The sequence below is a fragment of the Hibiscus syriacus genome, unplaced genomic scaffold, assembly GCF_006381635.1.
Source record: "Hibiscus syriacus cultivar Baekdansim isolate YM2019G1 unplaced genomic scaffold, ASM638163v2 tig00113124_pilon, whole genome shotgun sequence".
NCBI classification, from domain to species: Eukaryota; Viridiplantae; Streptophyta; class Magnoliopsida; order Malvales; family Malvaceae; genus Hibiscus; species Hibiscus syriacus.
This window is the reverse complement of record NW_024063444.1, coordinates 1,451,789-1,467,316: the sequence shown is the minus strand read 5'-3', so window position 1 is coordinate 1,467,316 and position 15,528 is coordinate 1,451,789. Positions and strand designations below refer to the sequence as shown.

The 15,528-nt window shown below is 35.8% G+C and overlaps 4 protein-coding genes across 5 annotated transcripts; 1 reads left to right on the top strand and 3 right to left on the bottom strand.

Annotated features, from left to right (window-relative positions):
• Window positions 1-2,077: 2,077 nt before the first annotated feature.
• LOC120185809 lies at window positions 2,078-2,834 on the bottom strand. Its single transcript, XM_039189919.1, has one exon. The coding sequence runs from the start codon at window positions 2,817-2,819 to the stop codon at window positions 2,256-2,258; it is 564 nt and encodes a 187-aa protein (XP_039045850.1). The 5' UTR covers window positions 2,820-2,834; the 3' UTR covers window positions 2,078-2,255.
• Window positions 2,835-4,110: 1,276 nt separating this feature from the next.
• LOC120185807 (FRIGIDA-like protein 3) lies at window positions 4,111-6,907 on the top strand. 2 transcript variants are annotated; one of them, XM_039189916.1, is made up of 5 exons: window positions 4,111-4,234; window positions 4,920-5,349; window positions 5,443-5,995; window positions 6,122-6,297; window positions 6,387-6,907. In XM_039189916.1, exons 2-5 carry the CDS (start codon window positions 4,954-4,956, stop codon window positions 6,867-6,869), a joined length of 1,608 nt encoding a protein of 535 aa, XP_039045847.1. In that variant the 5' UTR covers window positions 4,111-4,234; window positions 4,920-4,953; the 3' UTR covers window positions 6,870-6,907. The 2 variants fall into 2 exon arrangements, with proteins under 2 accessions (XP_039045847.1, XP_039045848.1); XM_039189917.1 differs by having other exon boundaries at window positions 4,112-4,234; window positions 5,767-5,995.
• A 9-nt stretch (window positions 6,908-6,916) lies between these two features.
• On the bottom strand, window positions 6,917-7,922 carry LOC120185811. The gene is made up of 4 exons (XM_039189920.1): window positions 7,875-7,922; window positions 7,598-7,712; window positions 7,466-7,526; window positions 6,917-7,397 (listed from the first exon to the last, which is right to left on the bottom strand). Exons 1-4 carry the CDS (start codon window positions 7,906-7,908, stop codon window positions 7,017-7,019), a joined length of 591 nt encoding a protein of 196 aa, XP_039045851.1. The 5' UTR covers window positions 7,909-7,922; the 3' UTR covers window positions 6,917-7,016.
• Window positions 7,923-10,368: 2,446 nt separating this feature from the next.
• On the bottom strand, window positions 10,369-14,077 carry LOC120185808 (casein kinase II subunit alpha-2-like). The gene is made up of 10 exons (XM_039189918.1): window positions 13,832-14,077; window positions 13,449-13,578; window positions 12,963-13,157; window positions 12,607-12,764; window positions 11,964-12,054; window positions 11,799-11,864; window positions 11,252-11,334; window positions 10,846-10,909; window positions 10,668-10,736; window positions 10,369-10,568 (listed from the first exon to the last, which is right to left on the bottom strand). Exons 1-10 carry the CDS (start codon window positions 13,915-13,917, stop codon window positions 10,509-10,511), a joined length of 1,002 nt encoding a protein of 333 aa, XP_039045849.1. The 5' UTR covers window positions 13,918-14,077; the 3' UTR covers window positions 10,369-10,508.
• Window positions 14,078-15,528: the final 1,451 nt, after the last annotated feature.

Here is a 15,528-nt window from a genome sequence, read left to right as displayed (position 1 = left end):
TGGACAAGCGTCGATCAACTACTGGTTATGTGTTTACATTTGCAAAGGCACCAGTCAGTTGGAAGTCCACCTTACAGTCAACAGTGGCTTTGTCTACTACAGAGGCAGAGTATATGACAGTTACAGAGGCTGTGAAGGAGGCAATTTGGCTTCAAGGGTTGCTTGGTGAATTGGGAATGGAACAAAAGCACATCAAAGTGCACTGTGACAGTCAGAGTGCTATTCATTTAGCAAAGAACCAGGTTTACCATGCAAGGACGAAGCACATCGATATTCGATATCACTTTGTACGAGAGATTCTAGAAGAAGGTGGAGTCATAATCCAGAAGATTCGGACCACTGAGAATCCTGCTGATATGTTGACAAAAGTGGTAACTGCGGTCAAGTTTAAACATTGTTTAGACTTGGTCAATATTGTTACAAATTAAAAGATTGTTTTTTTTAGAGATATGTGTGGAATTTTCCAAGGTGGAGATTTGTTGGTTTTTGACAAAAGTCCCACATTGGTTGTGTATAAGGAGGAGGGGAAATTCTTTTGTTATAAAGCCCTCCTCCTCCTTAGTTAATCATCCTACAAATATAAGCCTTCTTCTATTTTAAAGGCTATTTGTATTCTTTCTCTCTTTGTAATATTTCCTCTATTAGTGAAATATTTTGGTGTTCTCTTTTATGTCTATTTAATAGCTATTGTCGGGTATAGTTGTTGTTAATTATTGTCCTATTAAAATTACTTGTCTTGGTAGTTCTCTCTAAGGAAAGTGGGTTTTAAGAGGGACCATTGTGACCCCTCCTCTTTCTTGGGAATCTACCTTGGGGTGATTTTTAGTACAATCATTTTCACACTAGTCACCTAGATAATAGTTTGGAAGGTGAATTGTTATTGGTGGAAATTAACCCAAATATCACAACACCCTCCGCTGAATTTATAGTTTCCCACACTTCATCGAACGAGAAGGGCATTTCTAAAGCATTGTTCGAATCTCTACTCAAGCACCTTAGGTCTACCTCAAACTCCTTTACTGGTAACGCAACATGGTCATTGTAAAACTTACAGGAATGCTCTTAAAAAACTAATGATATCTGCTTGGGCTCTGTGAATACTTGGTTGTCCACTCGTATCTTGGAAATGTGAATGGCCCTTTGTTTCATGGTCACAATCGTGTGGAAGAACTCCGTATTTCTGTCTCATTCTTTAAACACCATTTTTGCAGCTAATCTCGCTCGTCTTTTCCGTGTTTAGCCCATAGTGATGCTTTTAGAGCAGCTAGTTCTTGCATAATGGTTGTCGAATCCTCGAATTGTGTTTAGCCCAATCCTTCGTGTTTGAAGGTTTTGCTGTTCATATTGGAACTTACTTATCGGTCTTCAAGTTTGTCGAGTCTTCGCGTGCTGCTTTGTCCGGTTTAAGTGATGAAAGTTTCAAATTTGTACTGTAGATTATTATTATTTAATTAATTAAATATTTTATTATTTATCAGTAAATAACATATTATATGAAGTGGTCAAATCGATAGAATTTTAAAATATTTAAAAATTATTAAATAATTTCTAATTATAATCAATTTGGTATAATGTATAAGTTTTAACGATTAAAACTATCTATACTATGCAATATTATCGATTTCATTAAGTTAGTAGTCAAATCTAATAGCGAGTAATCAATAAAAATAAAATGTAAACTTAGAAATATTTTTTTAAAAATAGATTACTAAAATAAGAACACGGGTAGATAGCTGAATAAGTAATCTACCATTAATTTTATTATATATATTATGTCATCCTTTAGCATCAACTAACTCCAACTAAAATCGTGATACGTATTTTATAATAAAGTTTAAGTTTTAATACTTATTTTATAATTTTTAAAAATTTATTGTCTAAAAAGATCAATATAGAATAGTTTAGTGAAATTTTTAAACTTTACCCATTAATTTATTATAATTAATTACATATACTATGTTTGTATGTAGATATATTCCATATAAAAGATAATCGTATTAACAAAGAATCTCTTATTTGAACTACCGAAGAGTAAAAAAAAAAACTTGTATTTGCATTTTTATTTATTAAATATTTAAAAAAAATTAATGATAATGAACTAAATAAATGAATTTATAATACAAAACAAATCTTTGTTGCTAAATGTATACTGCTACCTGTAAGCATGATAACCCTACTCTGTTTTACCAAGCCTCGCACCAGAAACATTGTTATCTCCCGGTGTTCGGCTCGAACCATGGCGCGGACAAGAGCCCTCAATTTCCCACACCAGGGCTTGGACCGGAGTCCTTGATGTCTCCATGGGTTCGAGTTCGACTATCAGTGAACTTGTTCCCCACACCGGGGCTCGGACCAGAATCCTTTATGCCTCCAAGGTTGATGCTAACAGTCACCCTGTTCGAACCCGAGTTCTTAATGCCGCCGAGGATCGAGCTATGTCCCTCACCAGGGCTCTGACCCGAGTTCTTAATGCCACCCAAGGTTCGACTATCGTGGAACTCGTGTCCCTCACCACCATTGCTGGGACCAGAATTCTTTATTCCCCCGAGTTCGAAAGCGTTAGTTAACTTATGTCCCACACCAGGGTTCGGACCGGAGTTCTTAATGCCACCGAGGGTCTGCTTGTGTCCCTCACCAGGACCGCTCGGACCTGAGCCTTTGATCGCACCGATATATAACCCGACATCGAATAAAGTAGGGACCTTTCCACCGACTAAGTTCGGGGACATCAAGACATTGAAAGGATCTCGACATTCAGTGACACTTATCGACACTAAAACAAGAGCAGAAACGATTAAAAAAGAGTTGACTGTGTTCATCGAATCGGGAAAAAAATAAGTAGTTTTATGTTTCATGGAGATGAGAATATGAGGGGATTATTTATAGTGAGGGGGAGATTTGACTAAGATTGTCATCGCTTGGAAAATACTTCAAATAATATACCAAAACTGAAAAGAAAACGTGGTGAAAATTATGTTATTTGGCGAGGAAACAACGGGGGAAGTTTCTGCGAAATAGAAAAATGGGGATGGAGATTGCGAGTCCAAGATGCAAACTTGAATTCGAACAAGAAAATATACGGAAGGACAGCCAAAGTGTTTGATTTATTAGAATTCCCGTGGCCGCCTGACGGCCTCACCAGTAGTCTCCGAAGGTATTTCTTTCCCATTGGCAGCCACAACACCCAGAATTCATTTCAATCCATGGTATTTACTTAGATTTTTATAAGTTCGATTCGTTTTACTTTGATTTTTTTTTATTAAAATATATTTTACCGGCTCAATTCATTTATGTTTAGTAATTGGACCAATTTTATAGCAAAAGAAAATATTATTCTTTTTAAGTTATAAACTATATCAGTGATCACCCATCTATAGCAAAAGAAAGTATTATTTTGACCATCTATAGGGAAAAGTCGACAAAATACAAACATAAGAGATCAATCATTTAATTAACCCTTTTTTTATTTGATTTTTTTAAAGATCAAAAAGTAAAGATATTGAAACCAAGTTAATAGAGGTAGGGGCGTAGGGCATGCAAAAAAGAAAAGGAAAGGTTTGAATATGCAAGGCCATGACGGCTTGGTTGCATGTGTCATGTGGAAATAAAAGCTTTGACTGCTTTTCAACACTAGGCTTCAAATGCTAACAACGTTTAAACTTTATAAAACGAAAGGTTTGAAAATGCAGAGCCTAAACCATTGGGTTTATGTTTTAAATGTTCAATTTGTGGGAACATTAATTAGAATCTTGATTAACATTTTTTGTTTTCACTCAACCATCCCTTTAAACAAAGTATACAACCCAAGATATATAATTGAGTTTATATATCTAATTGGGCAATATCTAGTTGAGTTTATATATCTAATTGGGCATAAAAGATTTTAGATATTAAATTAAATCTTAAAACAAAATTCAAGTACCAAAATATATATTTATCCATTCAGAAAATAGTCCGAGAAATTATGGAAACCCAAGCCTGTAAATTTAGGAAATTTTAGGGTTGAGCCCAGTTTTATGAAACAGATGGACCAAAACCCAGATAAATTTTCTTTTGATATTCTGCAAAATCCGCGGGAGAAAGACGATGGAAAACAACGAAGTAAACCCAATGAAGGAAAAGGACCCTTCGCATGACAAACCAAGAGCAAAGGGTTTATTCATTTCCTTTTTCTCTGCACCCACAGCCTCGCCTTTCTGGAATTTTCGTTCCATATTTTTTATCGACACCCAAGGTATTATTATTATAATTCATGGTATTTTCAGCTAAATTTCTCCTTTTTTTTTAATTTATGCATTTTGTTGGATATTTGGATGTTCTATAACTCCTCCATTTTCCTGTTTGTTGGATATCTGGATGTTTTTGTTTCGATAATGTAGATTGTTTGTCTTAAAGTATGTACGAACATAGTAAAGAATGGAACAAGAAGAAGATAAAATCATGATTCTTTTTTTCAGAGGTATTCGGAAAGCAAGGGATATAGCTTGGGGTTTTATGAAAAATTGAATGCAAATTAATATAGGAGAGTTTCATGCTTTAAATAATTGGTGAATAAAACCTAATTTTCATGAGCTATTTGTTCGTCTTTTTTTAACACGTTGGTTGATGGATTTTGAATTGGTTTCTATTCGTAGTTTTTGAACAAATGTACCGCATTTTTTTAGTTAATCTTGAGAACATTGGGTAGTCAAGCTCTGAATTAATGTTCCCATGGATGTTCATGTTTCTTGATAAGGTAGGGTTTCGACCGCTAGACTTATCTTGAAATCCAGGTCTGGTCACCGGTGTGCTTTGTTCGGTTCATTTCTATGTTGATAGTGTGTTGGTTGCAATATTCCATGAAAACTTTCTTTATGTTTATATTGCTGATTCTTTTTGTTTGGTGATTTTTTTTAATTATTTGCAATTGGTTCTGGTAGCGTTGTCTTGAACCACCGGTGACTTTGGGCAACTATGGACGGTATTGAGCAACATGAGCCAAATGATTCTGCTTCATCTCTGATAGATCAGCTTTATAAGGCGGTTCATGAACTGGAAGCTTTCAATGGTGCTTCTGAGAGTAAGGTTCATTGGACAGAAATCGAACAATATTTCTGCAATCTCAAAGTGACGTTAAAGAAGAAATCTGAAGACCTAGAAGCTAAGGAGAAGGAATATGAGGTGAAAGAAGCCAAAACTATTGCATTGATTGTTGAGAAGGAGACAATTGTTGCTACTAAGGAACAAGATTACCTAGACCATGTGCAGGAGCTGAAAAATGCTGCTGTTGCTTCCATTGCTGAGGCACGTGCGAGTTTCCAGTCAACAACTGCAGATTCTCTTGATGCTGGGGAAAATGGAGACACCAAGGTAAGCAGTTCTGTTGGTGATAGAAACTCCCCCGAAAAGGACTTTCCTCGTAAAACAAATGAAAATACTGAAAACATGGCTGCCGATGTTAAGCCACGTCCAGAGCTGACACACTTTTGTGAGCAAATGGACGCGGAAGGACTTCTGAATTTCATAACAGAGAATCAGAATTTTATTAATGAAGCTTGTCGGGAACTTCTCCTTGCACTCGAAAGTGCAAGCAGACCTACCCATTTGGTGTTCAGTTCACTGGAGGGGTTTTACCCTCCGGATGAAACAACTCCAACGGTGGATAAGATGGATGCTGCCCTTCAGGGCATGCGAAAGTCCTGTGTCCTCTTATTGGAAGCCATGGCTAGCTTTTTGGCCAGAATTGACCCCGGTGATACTCACCTTTTGAACCCCGAAATCAAGCAGCTAGCCAAGGCAATTGCTGATGAGTGGAAACCTAAGTTGTCTAATGTAGGCAGTGTTGCTGCCGATGACAATTCATTGGAAGCTGAAGCATTTTTGCAGCTCCTTGCTACTTTTAAGATTGCTTCGGAGTTTGACGAAGAACATCTCTGCAAGCTTGTTTTTGTAGTTGCTCATCTCCGGCAGGCACCTGAGCTTTGCCGTTCCATTGGATTAGCACTGAAAATGCCAGGTCGGTATGGAGGCAGGACCATTGTTTCCATACGATGAGTCTCGAGTTTATGCTAATGTATCTGTCTTGTTGATGGTTATACGACTGTTTGGTGTTGATTTGCTAAACCGAGTCTTACTTTTGCAGGTCTTTTTGAGTTACTGATTAACAGTGGTAGAAAAGTCGATGCAATACGATTTATCCATACCTTCCAGCTTTCTGAAAGGTTTCCTCCAGTGCCCCTCTTGAAGATGTTCTTGAAAGATCTGCTGAGAAACTCACAAGGGAAGGGTGGTAACTCTCGCGCTGCTTATGGTTCACAGGTAAACTGTGCTTAAACCGAATGGAGACCCATTGCTATGAATTTTCTCTACAGTAAAATACCAACGGGTGATTCATTCTTCATATACATGATGACATAAATGCACGAGAACTCGCTGCACTGGAAGCCGTAATAAGCTGCCTTCAAGACTATGGCCTAGAAGCTGACTACTCCCTTGATCCGCTCCAGAAAAGGTTGGCTCAACTTGAGAAAGCAAAAGCAGACAGTAAGAAAAGAGGGGGAGATTCCAGTAAACATCACCCGTGGAAGAAATCAAGGCCCAACGGTGGGTTTCGAGGATTTCGGGGACCTCCAGGTAGGCAAGCTCCACAGGTTTACAACCAAAGGGCTGCGTTTACAGGGAGGCCCGAAAGGTATACTCCTGCCTGTTCGAACCCCTACAGTTATCAAGTCCTGTATCAACCGGCATATGCTCCTCAAGCCAATGATCAAAGATTATACTACTATACTCAAGATGACAAAATTCCAACGCCGTTGTATAACGCAACTACATCTAACTATGGAAGCTACAGTGGCGGCGGATTGCAACCATCACAGCAGCCATATATGTAGTTTATCATAGATGCACGATTAGTTTATCAAAGAAATTTTGCTCAGTGTGGTTTATAATTTTATTATATATAAAACTACAACTTTGCATAAAACATGGAGCACGTTAAATATAAGCTTGAGTGAGTTAAGCGAAAGGCAATTCATCTTTCAATCTGTAGGGGAAGGTGGTTGGAGTTCCTTGGCCGCTTCAGGCTCAAGTACTTTCGGCTTATCGTCATTAAATGACACAGATTTGCTCGGCATGGCCTTCACGCTTCGCCTGTAAAGCCTTCTCGAAAGCTTAGAAATCACCAAGGCCGCCATTGTCACTGAAGGTACAAACACGACATCGGGGATCGACTTAATCATGCCCATATGCGGCAGAAACTCTCCAGCTCTCTTTGCCGCCATGGCCGCAGGCGGCGTCACGATTCCGGTCATGATGGTTGTGTTATCCAACTTGCTAATCTTTATCGTCCTAATAAAATCGATAAAAATCGCTTTCTTCTTCTCCGGGTCTTCTTCCATTTTCCAGTCTTCGAAACATTTCTGAATCGTTTGAATTTTATGAGAGGACGGTCATGAAAAAAAATCGAAGCAAAAAAACATAGACAGACCTCAACGTCATAGCGAGAAGGGGCATCGTAATGTTTACCGGGTAATGCTGAGTTGATAACACTACAATCAATGAAATCATATCGTTAAAATGAATTAAACAGTGATGATATATAATTTTATATATTTATTACTTTAAGATATCGAGGATGGCATCGTGAAAATCGTCGAAGTTTTTGATTTCGGAATCAGTGAACTGTTCGTGAAGGGATTTGAACACATGGCTTAACATCTGTGTAGATGGCAACCCTGTCATGAACCAAAACTTGATCATTGCATGCATGGCAAATTATTATAACTGTATTTGAATTCCAATATCAGTTCAGTTTGATATGAATAGAATTTAAAATTATTTTACATAATTGAGATTCAAGTTTTCTATATATATAGAAGAAGAAGAAGAAAGCATACCTTTTCCCATGAAATTACCCATGGCATTGCCCATGTTGAACAGACCCTTGAAAGGAACTTGAGAAGATATAAGAATTGAAGAATGAAATGGAATATATATGGGAAGTAAAGGAATAGGTTGTTGGTTCATTTGTAAAGTTAAAGAAAGGAATTCATGCTCTCTTCAACCTGCATCTTACATCCTTGTACCTTATTCTTGTCTTGTAAGTTGTTCCTACCCAAAATAAAAGATGTTTTTATTTATTTATCAGCTTAGCTGTTTTTGTATGAATTAATTAATAGATATTGGGTAAACTACATTGATGATTTTTTTGGCATGTCTTATTTTGGTCACTAATTCTAAAACAGTTACGTTTTAGTCACTTGTGTTATTGATTCATTACATTTTTTTTGTCATTGACTCATTCATTTCTGTTAATTTGATGACATGATATATTAATAAAATAATTAAATTTTAACTTAACCCTTGATATTTAGATGGAATATTATTTTTATTTAGATAAAATAACAGTTCAATATATAAATCTAATCAAAGTCCCCGCCCCCAAGTCGCCACTCATCACCATTAATTTATGTCACCAGTCACCGTCGACCCTTTCGAGATGAAGTTATTTTTTTTTTAGGAGTTAAAAAATGTTTGTTTTGCTAGTGGAAGTGCACGATGGTCCTTTGCAAAATTTTATGTCAAACGTTGGACCTTTGCTCTGCAGCACAGTTTTTGGTTCAGCCTCAGGCTTCACTGATATGCTGGTTCAGCACATACCCTCTCCAAGCGATGCTGCAGCTAAAAACGTTGATCACACATACACGAGACCTGAACATTCTACGATTTACAAGGCATCCTTTGGAGCGTCTTTGATGCCTTTGGTAGGGTTTACAGAATAACAGTGGTAGAACCCAAACAGGGCAGACTTTGAGAGTACTGGGAGAATGCTATTCACCAGAAGACGAGGAGGGCATGGCAGTAACATTGACCGGTGATAACAACCGATGGTGATGAGTGACGGCTGACGACGAAAATATTAACCGAATTCCGGGATCAATTTGATATTTTATTTGAATTCAGAGCTAAACAATGTGATGTAATGGATGAAATGGAAACATGCCATCGGCTTTTGTGAATGTTTGGTTCCGAAGAATTACTTCATTGATTTTGGACGAGAAAGGACAAATGTTTGGTTCCTTCTTCAGCCTGGCCTGAAAATTCCCCACATTGATGATGTTGGGTCTCAGATACCGACATTGACGGAGTCGGCGAATGAGCCAAAGTTGAAATCTTCATCAGCTTTAATATGTTGACTCCTTGATTGAACTTGGTTCTCCAATGGCAGATCACATAGTGACAACGCTTCTTCTTCACCATCACTGACTGCAGTGCTTCCCATGGCTTCCGAAGTTGAAACAAACTCACGCTTGTTATATAATTCAAGCAATATTTGGTCCTTTTTGGAAGTGAAAATGGTGCAGAAAGTGGGATTCTATATTAAATTTTAAATTGCAGAGGAAGAACTGCCGTGCAGTGCTGGCCGGCCATTTGTTAAGAGAGTAACTTTTATGGTCTGTTTCGGGACAATATTGAGGTATGCACCATCACTTTCATGTTCATCAATATTATTGTGGAATGTGGAGGAAAGAGTGGGGGCGGTTAGATTTTAGGCACAAGTGGGGCCAAAGCTTAAAGAGATACTAGACTACTTTTCGACAAAATATTAGTAACAAGATGATGTAGGTTTATATAAATGAAAACTTTGGACCATCAAACAATCTCTTTCTGGCACTAAAACAAGCTCTAGGATTATTAAAGGAATATCTTTGTGGCTCTTTTTAACTGTTTATAAAATGGCATATGTATATGTCTAATTTATAATGGAAAAATTGGATGTTTGAATTTGTAATGTCGGTGCCCTTGGTTTTGGTTAAAGTGGTAGCTAGTGTTTGTGGCTCAAAAATGGAGCTTTAAATACTTTTGAACATTATATACATTGAATGGTTTTGTATGCCCAACAGGTGACCCTTGAAATTGATAGCATTGCCTCTTTGGCTCTTCTTTTTTATTTCTTTTATTTTTTGGGGGCCAAAATTCGTATACTTTCTTCTTGAAAGGTGTTATCGCCTTTGCCGATTTAATAGGAAATGATTGACTTGTTTTACATTTGGTAAATAAAGGGGGTTTTGTTTGTCTAATCAAACTGATCAACCATAAATTAAAGACGATAAATAGTAATTATAATAATAAAACAAAACACATGATTTAATGACCTTGTGAAAGGTATATAAACTCCTATGCCTATGTTTTTTTTTTAAAAATGCCCACCTTATTCTTGAAGCATCATCTTCTAATAATATTTTTCCAAAGTGTACAGTGTTAAATAGCCATTAAATTTCTTACTCTTACAAACAGTGTAATTATGATGTTCGAGTTTAGAGAAAATGGCATGAACAAACTGACAGTATGTCTTCTTAAACAAAAGTTGCCAAGTGCGAGTGGTAAAAATTTCATAGACAACCCTTTCAACTTCCCTAAATCTGACGAGGACAACCATTAGAATTTATATGGTTTATGTAAAATTCAAACACGACAAATGTATCCAAATGAGTCTGATTTCGTTTACAAAGGAACCCAGAGTGTACCCCTTACTGCGTGCGCATCCTGCTACTTTCTGCTGCCCTGACTTGAGAGAAGTAAGGATGGGCCTGCCGGAGGAAAATAAATTATATCACATGCCAAGCAATGGGATTTATTACTATGATACGCAAATGCTAGTAGCAGTGTTTAAGCTTATATAGACCTACCGTGGCTTCTTTCGCAGTTAGCCTGTCCTGGTGGTCGTACCGAAGCAACTTATCAAGAAAATCGATTGCCTGAGAGTCAAAGAGGTCAAAGAATGAATTTAAATATTAACATTAGTTCATTATAACTGAAATTGTAGTATTCAACTTCCTAATAGTATGCCCCGAGAAGAAAAATGACCTCTGGGGAAACAAGATGCTGATTATCTGCATTAATAAATTTGGACCAAGGTTTGCGGCTATGCCTGAAAACAACATACCAAATACGTTAATGGAGAACGAATTACATAACACATTGTTAACATGTCTACTCATCAGTTTGAAACTGCTAACCCTAGCTTTTGTTCATAATAAGTACAAAAGCCAATACCATGTTGCATTGACACTTCATTTTTTTATTTAAACCCGAATCCAGCACATATTCGGACATGGTTATAAGAATATGACCTCCAAGGAGACTCCAACTATATATATATACTTAGAAACAATTAAGCATACCCATGCCAGACACACACCCATGTCCAATATTTACACTGGAGACTGAGTAACAATGACCTGCTTATTGGATATGTTAATTCTTAGTATACCTTCCAACAAGAGCATCAAGTTGAGGGTCCAGCTCTAAATGGTATTTGTTCAGATATGCATTTAACTCATCAGTTCCTAGCACCTGAAATTACATTGAAGGCAGTCAAAAGCATTGTAGCATCAGACCATAAATTGGCAATACTTTGTAGGAAAGCCACGAAAGAAAAGTGAATATAGAACTTCTTGTTTGATAGCGCATGTAAAGTAAGCGTACACCCCCTTATCTCTTATCAAGTAATGACTGTGAAGAAGGAATAAATACGTAAATAGAAACCTGCAAGCATAACATTGCATCTACACAAAATAGCAAATAAACAGCACTAACAGGTGCTTGAAAATTTTATGCAGATGTAGACCTGAAAACAGGATGTATAATATGATTTGGACGAGGTACAATACAAATATCTAGACCAATACATTACTGCTACCAGTCAGGAAAAACATGCATTATACCAGCCAGAATGTCAATTAAACAAGACAAATGATGAGAAAAAATAAACACAGCAACAACACTATAACATCTGCCAATATGCTGAAGCTTGTTACCTTGGCAATTTTAACTAGTTGATCATGGTTGTCATGACCATAGAAGAATGGTTCCTTCCTGAATATCTACACAATCAAACATCATAACTACTCTATTAGGCACCCAATATTGAAGTTTCAAATGAAATTTTAATGCATATAAACTAGAATAATAGTATTTCTCACCATTCCTGCAAACATACAACCAAGGCTCCAGAGGTCCAAGGAATAATCATAGTCCTGCAAATCTACCAGAAGTTCAGGCCCCTTAAAGTACCTGAGAAATGGAGGGAAATTAAACTTCTCAGAATTGAATCTATGTAGATGATACAGTAAAATATAGGAAAACAATAGGAAATATATTAAGATTTCACAAAATGCAAATCTGTTGTGTTATTCGTAAAAGATTATAGGCCTTTTATTTTTAAGAAGGCTCTTGTATCCAGAATAGCATAATCTAAGGATCTGAACTCTGACTCCATCTCACCCTTGAAGTAGAAAGTGATAAATCTTGTCTATATAAAAAATAATAACATAACCCCAGAAGTACTCTTCAAGAATTCAGCTAGTTGTTTAAAATAAATAAATAAATGTAGCACTATCTAATTTCTCAAACCTTGTTTTGTTTAATTTGTGCTAAATTTTGCATCTATATGACTGTAACACAACGTATTCAGTGAGGGAAGCCACTTCAAGGCATAGCACAGCAAGAATACATGTAATTAATCCCAAAATAATTTTCTTTACGAGGAAAAAGGCAATTTTGAAAAATACTAAAGTATATGATGGGGAAGTTGGTCATAAATTCACAATGTCTTCAAAGCATTACCGAGAAGCCACACGAACGTTATACTCTTTGCCAGGATGATAAAACTCTGCAAGTCCCCAATCTATCAATCGAAGTTTGCGCAACTCGTGATCTATCATGACATTGTGAGGCTTGACATCTCTGTGCATTATTCCTTGTGAATGACAGTAATCTAACGCCTACGAAGCAAAGAAATATCTCCTTATCATTCTATACTGCAAACATGCATGGCAGGAACCCTTCAAAAACTTCAAAAGAGCAGTCCATTTTTGGAATCCAATCAAGTGTAGAATAAAACTACAAGAAATCTCTAAATAATACCACGATGGAGCAAGGTTCAATACACAAGAAAGCTAGAATGACGAACACGATGTTACCTTGAGAAGTTCATATATATAGTAGCGAATGTCATAGTCTGTCAAAGTTGGGTAGAGAACCTTGAAATCTGTACTGTTGACATACTCAAATATCAAGCTTGGTGTTTTCGAGTGCGGATCTCTTACAATATCAAGAAGTTTAACAATATTTGGGCCACCACATAGATTCTGAAGGATTTTAATCTCTCTCTTAATCTGCCAATAATAACAATAATATTAAACAAAGCTTATTTCTATAATCTATAATCAATGATTCTCCGACAAACTGCCAATGTTTGGCATATATATTGGGGCAAAGGGGATTACGACTCTCCAAGCCAAGTACATATAAAACTTCTATATAATTCATACATGTGCCAAACACATTTATATCTACTCGAACCCAAATCCGAGTAACATAGTCTAAATGTGATTATGCCATAATATTTTCTCATTTATATCTACTCGAAAATCAATCAAATTTCACAGATAACAAAAAGTACCAACCTTCTTTTTCTTGACAGGCTTGAGGATCTTGATTATACAACGCTCATTGTTATTCACATTTATGCCCTCCAAAACCTCACTGTATTTCCCCCTTCCAACTTTTCGAACAACCTCATAATCATCTTGATCACTAAAAAGATCAAAGTAAAACATAAACAGAATCGAACAATTAAAAGATTCGGGTTATATGAAAAAGTTATAATAATTTTCAAAGTAAGCGCGGTTATTTAGATTCAAAGATCTCGTTAAGTTAACCTAACTCCAGAAATCCTGAATTGGCGTTACTTGACGAAACCTAGTGTAACTTTCAATTAAAACAATCAAGGGGACAATCAAATGATCAAGGATCAAGGAACGTTTCCAGGAATTAATTTAAAATTTACCCCCATTGAACAGTGAGGGACTCGTAATCCCAGTACTCCTTGGGACGAAGAACGTTGACATCAGTATAAACGCGAGATTTGGACATGATTCGTCAGCGACTGGGGTAGGAGATCTCTTCGACCTTAGGGTTATCGCCACCGCGGTGGGCGAGGGGAGGGCAGGAAACGACGATGGCGCAAATTAGTAATTAGCAGAACAAAAGTAGGAGGTTGGCGCGTCGCGTTTCATTCATTCATTCAAGCCAATTAAAAGGCTTATTTGTTTTCATTCTTTAATGGGTTATTTGTCTGAGCTTACTCGTGTTTCCGATATGAGTAATATTTGGAAGCAAGATGAAATCAAATTCGGTAATACAATTAAATAGTCATCCGTTATGATATTCTTTTTAAGGGTTAATACATAGAAGTATAAATTATATCTCAAATTTCAAATTGATTTTTTGATATTTAAAGACTTTTCGTTAGAATCAATTGTTTAATATTTTCAATGTTACACTTTTAGATATATGTATCATAATAAATATTAAATTCGATATTTATCTGACATGTATTGCGTATATAAAATTTTTAAAAATTAATATTATAATTAAAAAATCCAAAATTTCATTGTCGACCAATCAACATCAGTCTGTGGTCGTCACCATTAACACCATCAAAACTGTCTCGCCATCACGACCAAAACTCAATCTCACATCCACCATGAAATTGTGCCGATCATCGTGAAAAATATCACGAAGAATCGTTGATTTTCTAAGTTTTCTTTCGACGATTACAACTAGTCGTATGTTACACGGCTATTACCATTGAGTTCCTTGTCATACTCCGATCAAAACTCAGTCGATGATGACCCTTAGTCTTCGTTGAAGGTAGGGGTAGAGGGAGAGGGACAAAATGAAGATTTTTTTTTGTTGAATTTGTTTTTAAAATAATGTTTTATTATTAAAAGTTAAAAAAATAAAATATAACAGTATATACTTAAAAGTATAACGGAAAAAAATTTATGCACCTATTTTTAATGAAAAATTCTTTAGATATTAAAAGTCAATTTAAAATATAATCTAGGCACCTAAAAGTTTATTAAGACTTTTTTTATATAAAAATATAACATATTCATTTAATTTAATTTTTTATTAATATGAAGTGATGCTAATGTAATATTTATTCCTTATATAAAAAAATTGTAGTATTTATTCCCAAAAAAAATGGTTAATTGATAATAAACACATACATTCCGTAGGTATTAGCTGCTCAAATCTGAGCTCTCTAGTGAGAATGACACCTTTTTTTTACAATCAAAGTCTTTTAATGAATTTTAATTATGTAATTTAAAAAAAACAAATTAATATTTTTTTATTATAATTTTGATGGAATGATGTAACGATTATTAGTATTAACTTAATGATATATTTAATTCTTATTTTTTATAATTTATTTTAATTTTAAAAATTTACTTATCATCCTTAAATAATTATTTTTAAAAAGATATTTGTTTTATTCCTCCTCATGTCTCCTAAATCCACACCAGAAACAATTTTATTTTATTTTGGTTACAACACCAACAACAATTTCGAACACATAACTAACTAAGACCATCTCTAGCCCTCATCTTTACTCTACAGCATCTCTATATCTACTCTAAAGATGAAACAATAATTCATCTCCAGCACTATCTATACATTACCACCAACTCTGTAACA

Excerpts from the sequence above, each read along its gene's own strand:
- LOC120185811 (XM_039189920.1), bottom strand. The coding sequence starts at position 7,908 with ATGGGCAATGCCATGGGTAATTTCATGGGAAAAG. Across the intron at positions 7,527-7,597 it reads GCCATCCTCGATATCTTAAA|TGTTATCAACTCAGCATTAC; the intron begins GTAATAAATATA and ends CATTGATTGTAG. Across the intron at positions 7,398-7,465 it reads CTTCTCGCTATGACGTTGAG|AAATGTTTCGAAGACTGGAA; the intron begins GTCTGTCTATGT and ends CAAACGATTCAG.
- LOC120185808 (XM_039189918.1), bottom strand. The coding sequence starts at position 13,917 with ATGTCCAAATCTCGCGTTTATACTGATGTCAACGTTCTTCGTCCCAAG. Across the intron at positions 13,158-13,448 it reads AGCCTGTCAAGAAAAAGAAG|ATTAAGAGAGAGATTAAAAT; the intron begins GTTGGTACTTTT and ends TATTATTGGCAG. Across the intron at positions 10,569-10,667 it reads TAACTGCGAAAGAAGCCACG|GCCCATCCTTACTTCTCTCA; the intron begins GTAGGTCTATAT and ends TTCCTCCGGCAG.
- LOC120185809 (XM_039189919.1), bottom strand. The coding sequence starts at position 2,819 with ATGAACACAGTCAACTCTTTTTTAATCGTTTCTGCTCTTGTTTTAGTG.
- LOC120185807 (XM_039189916.1), top strand. The coding sequence starts at position 4,954 with ATGGACGGTATTGAGCAACATGAGCCAAATGATTCTGCTTCATCTCTG. Across the intron at positions 5,996-6,121 it reads ATTAGCACTGAAAATGCCAG|GTCTTTTTGAGTTACTGATT; the intron begins GTCGGTATGGAG and ends TTACTTTTGCAG. Across the intron at positions 6,298-6,386 it reads GCGCTGCTTATGGTTCACAG|GATGACATAAATGCACGAGA; the intron begins GTAAACTGTGCT and ends CTTCATATACAT.